A 16,474-nucleotide genomic window follows, 5' to 3' on the forward strand; every position below is an offset into this window, starting at 1 on the left:
AATCTGCCTTTACAAAGATAACGCGCTGTTTTGACTAAGGTATTCATTTAATAACACAGTGTTTATATTATTGCGGTCCGCAGTGGTTGCATCATACTGAGTGCAATTTCCCGTCACCTTAGTTTCGTGACGGACAGACGATCGTGTCAATCAAACCTGAGACTTTTGGGGTAGCACACTCGTATGTGATCTTACAGGGTTACCCGATGTAGTGTCTGGTGAGTGGATGCGAACAATGTCATACTTTTTCAAACTCTTTTCCTCACTGCGGTGCCGCGCAGTCGCTGCAGCCATCAAGCATCTCACACGTTAAGTGTGCTTTTAATCTCTCCCGTACAAACAAAACTAAATCAATAAATAAGGGCCGCCGCGCTAAGTTGAGTTGAAAGAGGCCACCTGTCGACGCGCCGCCTTCGCGGAACAAATTCGCGCAGTTGTTGCAGTCAAACAAAGCGAATGAAGAGGAGAAAAATCCATTCACAGACGCTGAATGCAGCCGAGGTGCGTCGCTTTCTGTACGGCAGATGACGACTTGAAAGGAGGCCACGAGTGTTTTAATTTGACGCTTTTTCACTCGTCAGGTCGCGCAATCAAGGTCAACCCTGACGTGCTCTATTATTTTACCTCCCCGCATAACAGACACACAATGGAAATGGATTTTATTGTTGTTGTTAGAAGATTTGAATGCAAGATGCAATTCATTTCTGCATCGCGCTTTAAGATAAAATGTGTCGGATTAAGTCCCTGAAAAATGAAATACGATTATGAATATTGGAGGTACTTCGAAAGGGTAGCTGGGTTCTCTTAATAAACTACATTTGGAATGATTATTCATGAAACTAAATATCAACTAAATAAAGTGAAGACGAGTGTAAATTCCCCCAAAAGCTGCACTCTCTGGGTTCAGATCCAGATCAAAGTCCACCTATTGAAGACCTCTGCCCTTTGTGAACAGATTTCCCACATCATGTATTATATTTGGTAGTTTTATTATTATTATTATTTTTTTTTTTTTACTCGTTTTGTCTATTTCAACCTGATGACTGAAATGAACTGGAGCGGAAAAAAATGGTATCTTTCTCGTGTAGCTCGCCACCCCCCATCCCTCCCCACGCCAAACTCTTTGTTTTCTTGTATTTCATCCTCTCACAACATCCCAGTGCTTTTCAGGGCCTCCTTTGTTCTTGTTGAAGGGGTCTTTTATTTGGGGAGGGGGGTGGGGGGGCGGAATCTCCAATCTCAGACTAGCACTTTGCCTTGATGCAGATCTTCATTAATCTCGGGGGCCGCTGCGGGCTCTCCCGGCAGCCTGACGTTTTGATGGGAATTGAATTTGATAGCATATTGTGACTTGTATGGAGGCCCGCGATTCCTGTGTTCCTTCCTGTGTCTGTGCACAATCGGAGAGACCCAATTAAATAATTTGGTACAATAAAGGCGAACAAAGGCGTACGCAGGCACAAAGTGAGGGCTCCAACATTTGCATTCTTACTATTTCTATATCATGTTAATTAATTTGGGGTTGGAACCACAAGGGAAGTGAGTGAGGGGCAAGTGGGTGGCGGCACAATAGAAAACAGCGCAGCTCGTTTCTAAAATGTGTGCGATGACGCTCTGTATTCATGCGGTGTGCCAAATCAACATTTTATAATAGGACGAATCCACTAGAGAGTAGGAGATGATTAAGGGTGACTTTTATTTATTATTTCAATATTTTGGCACTTAACTTCACAGCGGGATTTCATTTAGAATAATTTTTTTTGGGTCATTTCTAAAATGGTTTGAGGGTGACTTGCAAACAGCGGGGTGAGAAAAATAATAATAATACAAATGAATTGAACATCTAAAGAGTGTCACAGTCACCTGATCATTAAACAACAAAGAGCAAATTGTGCTCCGTGTAAACGCTTTTGTTGACGGCAATGTGTCACATTCGATTTTTTTTAATTTATTATTTCCCCACCCCCCCCTTAACTCACGAGTGGGTGGGTGGGTGATAAGCAGTGATGGGACCCATATGGGGCTGTCAGCGGACCGCTGGTGGGCTCTCTCGCCTGGTCCAGTTGCTGTAATTGAAAGAAATGAGCCATGGAGCTGACACATTAGTGAGGGTCCCTGGAGATGCACCACACACACACACACACACACACACACACACACACACACACACACATTGTCACTCTTTAAACATACCAACTTTATCTGGCTGCGAGTGTAACCTCGACGACGTGGCCCCGGCTGGCATACACGCGTACACACCGGTGAAAGTGACACCAGGACGGGCCGTCACTAAGGTGGGTGGGGGGCGGGATTGGGGTTGGGGTTGAGCAAGCGCCCCCGCGGTGAGTTAATCAGCTCATTGCTCCGCCAGCACCGCCGTTTATTCGGCGTTTATCCTGGCGCTCGCGGCCCCCCTGCGCTGCCTGTCTGCGAGGCGGCACCTGCAGTTTGCCTGACGCTTGATTTAGAGCGGCGCATGCAGCAGATTACACTGGACAGTGATGAGAATTTATTTGCACTCGAACGGAGACAAACGGCGACACCCGCAGCCCATCATGCGCTGACCGGTCGTAGGCAATCCTGTAGTGTAAAAATGAGGTCGGATCCAGACTGAGGAATAAATTCATTGAACGAATAAATGTATGAAAGCCACGACATACTCTAAATAAACTTGCCTGGCTATCAGTGGACTGTAGTAATAACACCTGCAGTGCTGTGTAAAAGACTACAACTGTCAAATCTTGCAGGACTTCAGCTCATTGATCATCTAGAAGATGAACACCACAATTGCTTTTTGTGTCATGTCAGTGATGGCACTGAGGGAAATTGCGATGATGACCAAAGAAGCCAGAACCAGAACATATTGCGTCGTCGGAAAGCGGTGCACACGTCTCCGTCCTGGTTGCTCGGTGCAATGCTGCTATAGCGACAATAAGTCAACATCAATATTATCTATTAATAGTATCAGCCGTGTTTAGAGATCTTATAATCTGAAAAGAATAACCTCGTAGGCGCATGGAGACACAAAACTGGGCCATTTCGTCAATATAAAAGGGAAATATAGCAGGTCCGACTTTACGACGAGCAGGTTACAGAGGAACGCTACCGCTTTGAAGATGTGGAAAAACAAGGTTTGCAGTCTCAAAACAACTTGAGACCTAGCACCAATCTAAAAGTTTAACTCATTTAAAAGTAATGTTTCCTTAACGCAATCTACATACCAAAATGGCAGAAATGGAGCAGTGAAAGCTTTTGTTTTTCCCCTCCACATACAGGCTACGCAATGGTACCTCCTTGTTTTTACTCTGTTATTTTTTTTTTAATGAAGTACAACACTGCTATTTTTCTTCGTCAAAAACGCGTTACAATTTTTTGTTGGTGTTTTATTGGGGGTCTGGAATGGATTAAGGGCATTTTTGCATTCATTTCAATGGGGAAAGATGATTTGAATTTCAAATGTTTTGCGTTACAAGCGTTTTCTACTAATTGCAACCCTTTGGAATAGACTCACCTCAGTTCTCCTAAGAATACGTTCAACTACTATAATGACACACAGGCAGTGAGGTTGATTTTACTCTAGCCCTAGTTTCTATGTTGACATCAAAATCTAGATGACCATAGGCATCCCAACGGGGTTCCTATAACGGTTCATGACATACTAGCAAAGTTGCCCAACAAAACAATCAGGTGCCAATAACGTTAGCTGAAATGAAAATGTACAACAAGACACCTTTTCTGGTGCATGTTGATATCTTGTGTTGTTATTAACATTTTAATCTGATCCAAATAACATTGTATGGAAGTTTACATGGAGCGTTCGAGTCCGATTCTCATCGGTTCAGAAGCTCCGACCGAATGAAAAAGCTCCATATGAACACCTCAATCGGAATAAATTGGCAAACGCGACGCCAATGGAATTTCATTCGGTTTCACAGAGTTGGAATATTCCTTTTGTCAAACTGAACAGAAGTAAATTTTCGTGATGCAAACCATGAATCGGAATGCTGTCGGGCTGCGCAGGATCTGTCCTGATATAAATACGCGGCGACGGAGCTATTGTTTCGAGCGTCTTCTGACTTGTTTTGATCAAGTTGTTGCTTTGATAAAAGTGTAAACACAATCCCAACGCAAAAAGAGCTCTTGGATGCAGCTGACCGACAATTTGGAATGGAATGTCAACACGTTCACATGCGTACACAGCCAAAGCACACCACAACCTGCAATGTACAAACATTGAGCTGAGTGTTTCGTCGCCCTTTTGTAGCAGGGAGTAGGAAGTGCTTTCTTGGTCTTGGCAAATGCCCGCTCGCCTCTTTAATAGCAGCAAAAGAAGCAGACCATCTCCCATGTTCTGACATACAAAGTCCACTGACAAAGTCTCTCATCCATTTGTACGCGTAGGCTATTCGAATAAACTGTGTACTGATCTGCTTCGTCCGACGGGCTCACGTTTTTTTTGGGGCCGGCCCTTATAATGTTATAAACGTGATGCAAGGCCCATTTCCTATGGCGCTTGAGTGTGTGGCAAATACATGAAAGGAGAATTTACTGTGGAGAAGAAAAAAAAAAAAAAAAGCAATGGCCATAATGGGGACGCTTTCTCTCGGGGAGCTTCCTTTCTTCCAAACAACCTTCCTCTCTTTGCCATCAGAGCGGCTCGTCATTAAATGCATCCATGCGTCTTGAAAGAGGCTTTTAATTTCAAGTGGAGCTCAAACAAAAAGGGAGAGCTTAGACTGCGCTAACTCAATGTTTATAACCTTGCCATAGACAATTTAAGGATGTCGAGTAAATGAATGACGCAGCCTTTAAAGCGAAACATATTTGCATTCATTATTTTGTTTTGTCCGCGATGCGTGATTGCTTTTGTGAGATGTTTCGGAATAATCTCCACTCGAGCATCCTTATTGTCGGGGAGAATGTGCTGGAGAACTTGAGTCGGTGAAAGAAACACACTTTTAATGGAAGAATAGGATTGTATTTTTTATTGATTTACAGAGGCTTAAAAATATGCATCTTGAAGATGAATGCACACTTTCGATAAGATGCAAAGAACATTTTTCCGAGCTGTCAGGGCTGCAGCCACCCCTCCCTCGCGCTTCATTTTGCTAACTGGTGCTCGAAGCTGACCAAGCATCAGCTTCCCCCGTGCTGATAAATAGGCCTTTTCAATTGATGGCAAGCTGGAGGAAAAAGAGATAATCCCAGATAATGTGGACACAGTTTTCATTTCTTGTCACCCAATTAAACTGCAATTATCCCGAGTGCAGGAGAGGAGAAAAGTGGAAAGAATGGCCAAAGAATGGGAGAGCGGGGCTCCCTGGGACACTCTCTAGCAGACACATTAGCCCAGATTCGCTCCGTCCTGATAAAAAGAGAGCCCCCTTTTTTTTTTGCACTTGGCAGTGCACAGTGAGAGGCAGGCCAGCTGCAACCTGGGGCTGCACACAAGAATGCCTGTACGATGTTTGTGCATTGAAAAACAAATAAAATAAAAAAAGGCCCAAATGTACACAGGCCGTCGCCCTGCGTTTGTGCGGCGCTCCTAGTGTCTTTAGTTGAGCGCATAAAGGTTTGATCCGTGTAGATTTTCACGTGATTATCATGCAAATGCCGGAACACTGTCGGCGGGAACAATGGTGTATATTTTGTGAAACCTTTGTCATCGATGACTGGTCAGTGGAAGAACCCATGGAGCATAGCACGCGGGGGTTCAAAAAGCAGCACACAATGCCTGCAGCAGAGCCAAAAGTGTGAGGAAAGAGAGCTCGAGGGCATCCACGGTTACTCAAGGGCACACTTACATGACCGGAGTAAACCTTTTCCGATTCACAGACAGAGAAAACTACAGTTATGAAAATGCTGTGATCTGCATGCCAGGCCAGTAGTCAACAATGTCGCCGGATCCTTGTGCACCTGGACTTATCTCAAAAAGACCCTCGGTTAGCCTGCGTGTGTGAACGTTTAGAATCTGGCATGTCGGCGATTATGGAAAAAGTAACGATCACCATTGTTTTGATTGATATTGAAATTACTAAACACAATTATTCATTGATTTTGAAACTTAATGAGCCAAACTAAACAAAAGTATTTAACTATCAAACCTCAACTTTAACTAACTTAACAGAACAACCAGGAAATAAATTAGTAACAAGTAAAATAATAATATATTAAAAAATAGAAATAAAAAAAAACAAATACAGCCATGGCTAAAAAAATTGGCAAGCCGTATTGTCTATTATATATATATTTGTTTAAAAAATCCTTCTCTCAATAGTCTGGCATTTAGACAATCCTAATTAACCTAATACAGGAATATTTTACTCATGCCACTTCATGCCAGACAATCGGGGGACGGGGGGGGGGGGGGGGGGGGGGGACATCTTTTTATACAAAGCCATGACTGCTGTTCCTGCTGTATGCACCTTGGCCTCTTGGGGAGCAGTGTGGTGCGATGCATGCATGGGGAAAAATAGTGTAGAACAAGAAAGTCACAAATAATTAAAATCGTTTTAGGAAGAATATATGCCCGTGAGAATTGTTGTATTGTCTGTCTTTATGTGTTACGACTGCATGTGTGTGTAAATATTTGTTATTTGAAGCCAAATACCTAACGTTATCTAATGCTAATGTTAGCTATCCCGTCAATAGGGTTTTCCATTGACTGATAGCATAAACTGGCGATTTCTAAAACAATGCGTGTCTGTTATTTAAGTCATTTAGTGCCCAATACATATTAATATGTTGTTTCAACCCCATCTATTGGGTGCCGAGCACATATTAATACGCACTTTCCGTTCCTTCACGGGAAGTCGTAAAGGACATTTTGATGTACCTCCCCGCAAAGATTCGACAGCCTACTAATAGCAAAACCGCCGGCAGAGGGCAGCGATGCACCAAGAAGAGAGCTCATTCTTTAATTTGGTGGATTCGGTATGAATATAATCATCGAACAAAATATTCTGCATGCCTTTAAAAGTCGCTCAGAATCGTCAAAAACGGCTGGCACCCAGGGAGTTTTCTTTTCTGAAAATGGCTGTCACTCAATGAGTTAAATATTAAATGTGAGTCATTCTTTTTTTTTTTTTTTGCATTTAGTTTTACAGTAAACTCCAAGTGCGGTGCCAGTAAACATCTTAAAACGCCCTCAGGGAAGGCAGAAGAACATGCGACACAGTTTGCTACAAGCAACACAGGGTGCGTTTGCAACGCAGGAACTAGCATGCACAATAATAGATTTTCCTCGATTTTAATGTTTAATTGTTGGAAGCCAAAAGTGAAATCACGATTATATTACGATTAATCTCCCACCCCTACATGTGAACATGCAGTTTGTTTCACAGTGATATTGGAAATGGCTCACGATACGAAATAAGTACTTGAAAAACAGAAAATATTGCTTAAATTAGAATTGGGTACTTAAACCTGCAGTGTTAGTCAAGCTTAATTAAGTCATGTGAATGAGTTTGGACCCAGGAGGGACTCCTTTAGTGTGATATAAGCAATGCATTGCAGGGCATCGTCAGGTTTACGACCAAGTTCCGATGTAACCCCAATTTCTACGCGAGTCCAAACGCCTATCACTAATCTTCTCTTACGCCGTCGCGAAATCATAATGACAGTAAATATTTACATGAAAAACACTTCAAGACCATAAATATAAAACAATTAAATGCAACAGTAAGGATGCCGTAACCCCCGAAACATTGTAAGAAGGGAATCATCGTAAACAGAGGTCCCCCCCCTTCCATTCATTTTTTTTGGTTTTTAGCGTTTCGACGGGAATGGTGATTTTCAATAACTTAGTTTTTGTTTTCAGGCTTCAAAGCGCTGGTGTCATGTCCCTTTAAGAAAAAGCACCAGACACTTCTTTTGTGAACTGTTAGCCTGGGTCGGTTGGACTTCTGTGGCACAAAATCTAAGAAGTGAATGAATGTCTTTTGTAATTACAGTTCCTCTTAGCAATTATCACTCGGGACAATTTATGGATTAGCCATATTGATTTCACTTGACTCTTGGCAGGACTTAATTTGAGCAGAGAAGATACTTTCCTATTGGATGCAAACAGCCCCCTCGGGGATGATGGGCCATTCGAGGGAGGGGGGGCTGTTTGGGCAGCGTCTTTAGCCCGGATCCCCTGGGAGGACGATGTGACACTTGCGGGGGCTTGGCCTTTGTGTGGCTATCTATTCCGAGTGTATACCTTTGCTCGGATATTGACTTTCACCAAATTTTTTGCACAAATTTATTAATCTTCACGGCGTCGATTAGCGCTTTGAAGTGTGATTTTGAGCAGGCATGTTCCTCACTTTGCTCTGCTTAGATAAACGAGGGGGAGGGGGAGAAGCGGAGGAGGGGTGGGGGGGAATAAACAGATTACTTCAAATCATTAGACAAACATCTTAACGCGCAGCGGCTGCTTTGCCGAATAAGTGGAAGTCGGCGGCGGGAGCATCTGAGCTGTCGCGCGGGCAGGGGATCGGCGTGGCCATGTCGCTGACGACAGCGAGGTGGGAATACTCTGTCAACGTTCGATCAATACATCCTGCCAGCGATCACCCCCCCACGCCCCATCATCTCCCTCACTCACTCAATTGAGTAATGGCCCGATTGGGGCGAGCGACACCGGAGACGTTAGCGTGGCTGCAGTAGCCACGCTGATGCTGTGTTCATCAAAATAATGAAATAACCATAGACAGCCATCGCCCACCCTCCTCCTCTCGCTCAGCCCAAACAGGCTTGTGCTGACAGGACATTTGCCCTTTCATTGATCACACCGTCATTCAGAAACATGCACATCTATACACTCCCGCGAGCACGGACATTGCGGGGCTTCGTGCGAGGCCGTGCTCGGGTCCCTCGCATTATTCCGCCTGCCATCTGCAGCGACTTCTCTTATTTTCAAACGCAGGACCCGTCCTCACTCAATGACGCTGTTCCTATCACGGCCGCTTAATCCCCTAGACTAAAATGGATTCCTTCCTTTCACCGACACGCCGAAGCTGCGAGAGCCGCAGAAGAAGGCCGGAAGTGGTCTTAGGCCCGACGTACAACGAGAGACGATATCGAACGTGACCGAAACGAAGAATCGCAAACCAATTGATGTGCAGTCGGCGACTCGACGCACTGCAACAGAAAATCGGCGACCCTCTGTGTTCTTTATCAGGAAACAACAATTCGCGGCCCCGCGGACTGTACATCGGAACCTCTGTTTGTACGATGTTAGACGTTTATTTTCGGACATCGGCTCGGTTAAAGTCACGTACGCTCCGCGTTTCTTGGAATCTGCGCGCTCCATGCGCTTGCTCAACCTTACAGAGTGTTTTCTCAAGTCAGCGTCACCCCACACCGTCTTCGGAAGCATTTTTAAAACACTTAAGTAACATCAAGTGTAAAAATATCAAATCAAGAGTTTTGTTGATGTTTCACATGGCACTGCTTTGAAGATTTGTTCATGACTTTTTAAGGCTTGTTTGTCACGGAAAAGTCTCAAGAGTATCACCTCTTAGAGCACTCACATTCAGATGATCCATTGTGCTTTTACCAATCAAAACGTTACAAACTAAATTCATATGTGCGCATAAAGAAATGCAGCAAATGAATCCCAACTAACCCGGCGGCATCCAATTCTGAGCATCATTATATGAGCAAGACAAAGACGTCATGAAAGCAAGTTGACATACTTCAGCTTGATCATGAAACTTTTGTTCTGTTCATTTCTGTGAATGTAACCCCAAGTCAGGGTTACAATTTTGCTGTCACCTTGATAAAATGATGTCCTTCTCAATTTCTTTGCACACGGCGCCTTATGATTACGCTGTTGGATTTGGTCTTTTCATCCTTTCTTTCTGTAGACATGAGCATTCTTGACCCTTCATCGCGGCTATGAAGACGGATGCGCTGTTTCTACCCAGAAACCCACACAGACTCGTGTTCCACGTCGTCTATTCACTGACACGAGGGGAAACTCGGAGGTCAGCGGCGGCTAATAAGCCGGGAGCGCTATCCCCGGCAACTTCTCCACAGTGCGCCTTTGATGCGCCGCGTACACAAGTCGAGCGTTCGCGCTCGAAGGACGACGGCCGACGTAAAAGCCGAAGCGGCGCGATACGCGGCGCTGCCACTGGTTCAAGGAGATTGGATCGGGTTTTGTTCGCGACACCGCCTCGATTCAGCCTGCGCATAAAGGGAGAGGAGAGGCTTTGTGGGGTTGCAGGAAACGAGGTGGAGGAAAAAGCCTCAGTGCGTTGCTTTTCTCTCATCCCCCAACTGCAACCGTACATGTATCTCAGAGATGTGTCCCACAAACGGGTCATTTCATCCTCAGGTCCCCGTGATGAGTTAGCGAGACCTGCAGTGATAAAAGCTGATAGGAGAGGGGTCGCTATCATGCGGCAGCGGTGGTAATTACAACTCTCTATTTGGGGCTTTGCAGTGATGCCGAGGTGATAAGAGGGGGGGCCGATATAATGAGGAAGAAAGGGCCGGTGATAATGTATCTGCTAAATGCTTCCAAATAGTCTATCATGGGAAAAGTCAGAGCCTGCAGGGAGGTGGATCTCAACTCAGGATATCTACTGACTCAACATCCAGCCCGCAGGCCTCGGTCGCTATAATCTCAGATCAAAAATCGGACTTTTCACCAATATAAGGCAGGTTTTTTTTGTTTTTCATTGATTTGTTTTGGGGTTTTTTTTTTAACCGACCCAGGATGTTCGCTACTATTTCCTTTGCGCCCCCTCGGGACAGTGGCGCTATCGACGCGAGGTAAGATTACATTTAATACGATGACAAGCGCTGGTTTAAAGACGACGGTCTTATCGAGCTCGCGAGCTTCTGTGGAGCCATTCTCCTCGTATAATGCGCTTTCAAAGTTTGTTGTACGCGGCGGCTCAGAAGGAAATGACGATCAATCCTCTTTAGCGTCACATCACAAGCACTGACACCGCTCACTCCTCGGGGCCATTTTCAGCACCATCCCGCACCGTTGCTACATTGTGATGTGCGCGCGCACACACACACACACACACACACACACGACCACCATCAATAGTATTTACACTAATGTGATTAAGTTAATACTGCGGTCTATGAGCGGATTATTTTCTGAATTCCTCCTGATATGCGTAATATTTGGGCTGCGGTTGAGTAAATATTTTGGTTCTTCACCAAAATTATTCCCACGTAGACAAAGACACGAAAGTCTGCCCCGAGGAGCAATAAAGACTGTATAATTAGAATGATTAAAGAGCCGCACAACTAATTTGGCACCCGTTGAATGTGTTTGGAGAACACAACTATTCAAAATAGGTCACATCTTTAAACGGCGGGAAAATACTAACTTTATTCACACGAATTACGCACGTGTGACTCATTTGAGGTGATGCCGAAGTCGACATTGTCTCCTCGGCAAGCCGATCATTATAATGCCCTGTTCCTTTAGCGCCCCAAAGAAATCTCCTTAGACAAAACGGCTTCTAATCTAGAGGCAGTCATCTTTAAATAGCAATCTATTGGCTCCTTTTACACATTTAAACTGCTTGTCATTAGCACGTTATCAAAGGCTCACTTAAGATAAGATTCTGGAGCTAATAGGATGTGGTGGTGACTAATTGACTGTCAATACCCATCACATCATGCAAAGAACATCTTTGTCCAACATTTGGGCCGTTTTTTGGGTGGAAGAAAAAATATTTCCAATGTTCCCGTTTTATTTGCTTTTTTTTTTTTTTTTTTACCCAATAGATGCTTTACTGATGATGCTCTTATCATCATGATACAATTTGTTCCTTCAGCTAATTATAAAACAATGGACAGCATATTTATAATTGCATCTCATAGCTTCGGTCTCATGATATTATTAGCCCCGCTTTGAACAGACAAACCTGTCTACTCTTAATCTAAAAAAATAAATACAAATATTATGTATCTATTTTGTAAAAGTGGGGCATCAGTTTTTGAGGTGGCGAAAAGATAAAACATTACATACCTGCTGTTTACTGCTTGGCCTGCGTGGGAGTGGCAGGAGGAGGAGGAGGAGGAGGAGGAGGAAGATGCAGGCGGGAGCGAGATGTTGGCAACTAAAGGAGGAAGACACGTATAGTTACATACATGAGGTGGATGGGGGCAGATGAAGGTGGAGGCAATCTAAGGCGGGAAGAGGCATGCAGATAAAGGGGAGGAAGATGAAGTTGAAGGCGTACGATACACGCAGTTAGACCGGGACGATGTCGGCGGTTGACGTTGAGGGTGGAAGCTGAAGAAGTGGCGGGCCGACGCGCACCTTCCCCAACTTCCGCCTTCAACCGCCCGCCGAGGGACAAAGACGGAGGACGGCGCGGGCAGTCGAAGGAGCTGCAGTCTCCCTGCGCGCTTCTCCTTGGCCAGCCTCCGTTTGCCTCCTCACACCTTCAAGCTCGTGCCATTGACTCCCTCAACCTTCAACTTCCCGCATCTCTCCTTCTGCATCTACGCAGGTCGTCCTCCTCCAACTTCCTAGTTCAACTCGCGGGACCTTCCTCTTTCAAGTACAATGCAGCATCTCCCACTTCCATTCCCTCTTCCTCATTCAACTTGACTGCGCGCAAGAAGAAGGTGAAGGTAGATGAAGGCGCACGCGCAAGGAAGAAAATGAATTCACAAAAACAATCACAGCAGAACTTTTAGAACATAAAGTCAACAACTGCTGACAATTTGTTTGTTTCCTCTCCATGCATCTGATTATGAGAGGTCAGTCAATGGTTTGGGTTTAACAAATATATCAACACAATAAAAACGCAAAAGGGGGGGAAAAAAAATAATTTGAAGGAATGACTAATTTTGAGGAGATCCTCTCCATGCCAGCTGCCTTCCAACCGTTGCCCCGTGTGCGGCGTTAGTGGAATAAAGTGTTCGAGGTGCTATCGCGGAGATCCTCGCACCTCCTGGGGCTGCTCCACTTTTTTTTTTTTTTAAAGGAGTGACAGCCAAGTCAAATGTGTGCGATCTTCTCTCTGGGCAGAGAAGCAAGTCGTCATGGGCCTGTTGTTGCTGCTCTCTCCTATTTATTTGCACGCTTCCCCCCCCCCCCCCCACCTCCCCTATTCAAGCCTTATCGTGCTCTGCGTGCACCGAGGTGGCTCCGTCTCAGAGGATGGAGCCATGCAGGTACAATTCTCCCCGCGCTCACTAACTCATCTTGAATTATTGAAGTGTTATTTCTGGCCTGACAACAAGGATTGGAAGACGGCAAGTGAGAGGAGGGTTTATGTTATATTATTGTATTTTCCCCCCTTCAATTTGTACGAGCGGATCCTAATTGAAACATCCCTAAAATGTGTACGTGTGTGTGTTTGTGTGAGACGCGCGCACACATATATTTTGCAGTGTTCAATATGAAGAAGGAAAAAAAAAGGTTGGCTGAATTGGCCTAAAAAATCGAAAAATTAAAATTAAAATTAAGTGTGAAATGAATTGTGTCAAATTCAGACATGGAATTTGAATATGTGTGTGAGTGTGGAATTAAAAGGATAATAAAATCGATATAAGGGCAGAAAAAGAATAAACAATTGTCTCCCGTGGGATAGTAAAAATATTACGCATCATCTGGTAAGAATTTATCAATAATTCATTACAATTTTTGCTGTTTTGTGTCATCCTGTGGGGGGGAAATGAAGCGACTCATTGCAGGAATTCTATCGTGTGTGTGTGTGTGTGTGTGTGTGTGTGTGTGTGTGTGTGTGTGTGTGTGTGTGTGTGTGCGTGCGTGCGTGCGTGTGTCACCTGCACTCCCCAAGGCACTGATCATCCTCTCCTGTTGAGACAAAATAAATAACAACAATGACAAATAATACCTTTTGAGAGCAATATTTAAAATGAATTTCGAGTCATCGACAGGATTCAATCTTGGCATGTGCCTTAAGAAAAATCCGCTCCGCACTACAATTGTGCGTAATTGATATAATGATGTTATTATAAAATTCAATATTTGATTTTTTTTTTTTTTAAAAAGGGGGATGCGCGGGGGGCTGTAAAGGAATGAATAAATTCTATATTTAAATACCTCACCTCTAGCCATAACTAGTTGTTTGTATTGTTCAAGAACTCTGTTATAGTCCCTTATGATGTTTTTTCTCTCGCACTTGTACACATATAATAATACAGAGCACATGTGGAAGAACAAACCACTCCAACCAACAATTTACTCCACAAGTCCGAGCTGATAAGTGTCATAATTGCGAAGTTGTGAATCGGCTGACTGCCCTTGGGAGGGTCTTTTGAAGTGAAAAGAGGGGGAAATAAAAGGGGAGGGGGCTGCTGGTGGTTTTGAGGAAAGTAATTAATTTCACCGAGCGCGATTAGAAACACTTCAGACCTCCTCGGTGGCTCAATTTTGTCGACAAATATGACTATTAAACAAAAGGGATTTTTTTTTTTTTTTTTTTTTTTTTTTTATAAAGGTGGTGCTGTGAGGGGAGGTGAGGCCATGCAAGGTGGGGAGGGGGCGAGGGCGGACGCGTTCGTGCGTAAAGGACCATTACGCGCGGTAATAGAAATAAAAACGGACGATTTTATTAAGGAATAAAGCGTTCGGGGTAACACTGCGTGTATTTAACATCTCTTTTAAAAAGAGGACGGGAATTCACAGGGAAGAAAAGAGGAGGAGGGGGCGGAAGAAGGAGGGGGGGGGGGGAGTGTCTGTCGCTGGTGGCTTTGCATTGCGCATGCGTCAGCGGGCACTTTCGCTACCTGCCACACACGCAGTATTTCACACGCGGCCGCGGAGACTTGTCACCCACTTGCGTGCGCGCTGCCGACGACGCCGGATGACACTGCGAGGACGAACGCACAACACTGCGCCTTTTCCCACCCACTTGTTGCTTGTTTTTTTTTTTTTTTTTTTTTTTTTCCCTGCCTTAGCGTGGACGCGAGGATGAATAGGAGAATACAACATATATAAGGAGTGCTCTTTTTTTCCCCCCCATTTTTTTTTTTTTTTTTTTTTTTTTTAATTCATTGCAGAAGATAATCGCGGGCGGGATGAAGAATTAAAGTCTTAAGTAAGTAGACGCCTCGCGAGGCACACGGTGCAGAGTTGGTCGATTTCTTGACGTGTGCGCGTGTGTCGCTTGTTCTAACAGAGTTCGGAGCGCACAAAGTTATGTCCAAACCGATGGATCACGTCAAGCGCCCGATGAACGCCTTCATGGTGTGGTCCCGAGCCCAAAGGAGGAAAATGGCCCAGGAGAACCCCAAGATGCACAACTCGGAGATCAGCAAGCGTCTGGGCGCCGAGTGGAAACTTCTGAGCGAGGCGGAGAAGAGGCCGTTCATCGACGAAGCCAAGCGGCTGCGGGCCATGCACATGAAGGAGCACCCCGACTACAAGTACCGGCCCCGGCGGAAGCCCAAGACCCTCATGAAGAAGGACAAGTTCGCCTTCCCGGTGCCCTACAACCTCGGGGAGCACGACGCGCTCAAAGTGGGCGGCCTGTCCGCCGTCGCTCTGCCCGAAAGTCTCCTCGGCAGCCCGGACAAGGCGGCGGCGGCCGCGGCGGCGGCGGCGGCGCGGGTCTTCTTCAACCCGTCCGTGCCCACGAACCCGTACTCCTTTTTCGATCTGGGCTCCAAGATGAGCGAGCTCTCGCCGCACTCCTTCCCCTACGCGTCGCCGCTGGGCTACCCGCCGAGCGCCGCCGGTGCGTTCGCGGGGGCCGGCGGCGGCGTGGGCGGCGCGCACACCCACTCGCACCCGTCCCCGGGCAACCCCGGCTACATGATCCCTTGCAACTGCGCGGCCTGGCCCTCCGCCGGACTGCAGCCGCCCCTCGCCTACATCCTGCTCCCCGGGATGGGGAAGCCTCAGCTCGAACCTTACCCCGCCTACGCGGCGGCCTTGTGATCCGCCCCGCGCCAGAATTGAAACAACAAAAAAAAGAAACTATCGATGCATTACTTTGATTTATGCATGCACGAACTGGAACATGCGATGACGCGTGCGTATATCGCACCGATATGGATGAATGCCTTCATTTAAGGTCTCCGTGAGAACTCGCCAAACTTCTACCAATTGCCCACGAGAGAGGGGGAAGGGGGGGAAGGGGGGGGCGGGCACTCACTTGCACCTGTTGGAACCGGGACTGCCCGATGGTTCCCTGGGGCCGCCGTGGGAGGATTGTTACACACCTGCAAGATAACAACAACAACAACAACATGTAAAAAAATAAAATAGAAAATCCCAAATAAAAATTTGTGTTCCCATGCAGGCACCCACGCAGGAACGTTTCACTAGCATTATGTGTACATTTAGAGCAAGGGTGGGGAACCTTTGCAGTTTTTAATCAAGTTCTCCAGTGCCATACTCAAGTTATGAAAAAAAAAAAAAAAAAACACAATGGAACATATGTTTCTATATGCACAGTTAAACGTTTGGGGCGCTTTTTTCCCTCTTCCACCCCCCCTCACAGTTCCTCAGCTTGTTTTGAGAATTGCATGG

General features: G+C 45.5%; 1 protein-coding gene across 1 annotated transcript; it reads left to right on the plus strand.

The window, feature by feature from the left end:
• Nucleotides 1–14,993: 14,993 nt before the first annotated feature.
• On the plus strand, nucleotides 14,994–15,956 carry sox21b (SRY-box transcription factor 21b). The gene is made up of 2 exons (XM_061692536.1): nucleotides 14,994–15,038; nucleotides 15,120–15,956. Exon 2 carries the CDS (start codon nucleotides 15,140–15,142, stop codon nucleotides 15,878–15,880), a length of 741 nt encoding a protein of 246 aa, XP_061548520.1. The 5' UTR covers nucleotides 14,994–15,038; nucleotides 15,120–15,139; the 3' UTR covers nucleotides 15,881–15,956.
• Nucleotides 15,957–16,474: the final 518 nt, after the last annotated feature.

The sequence above is a fragment of the Phycodurus eques genome, chromosome 12, assembly GCF_024500275.1.
Source record: "Phycodurus eques isolate BA_2022a chromosome 12, UOR_Pequ_1.1, whole genome shotgun sequence".
In the NCBI taxonomy this organism is placed as follows: Eukaryota; Metazoa; Chordata; class Actinopteri; order Syngnathiformes; family Syngnathidae; genus Phycodurus; species Phycodurus eques.

What these genes read in the sequence shown, in the direction of transcription:
- sox21b (XM_061692536.1), top strand. Translation starts at nt 15,140, where the DNA reads ATGTCCAAACCGATGGATCACGTCAAGCGCCCGATGAACGCCTTCATG.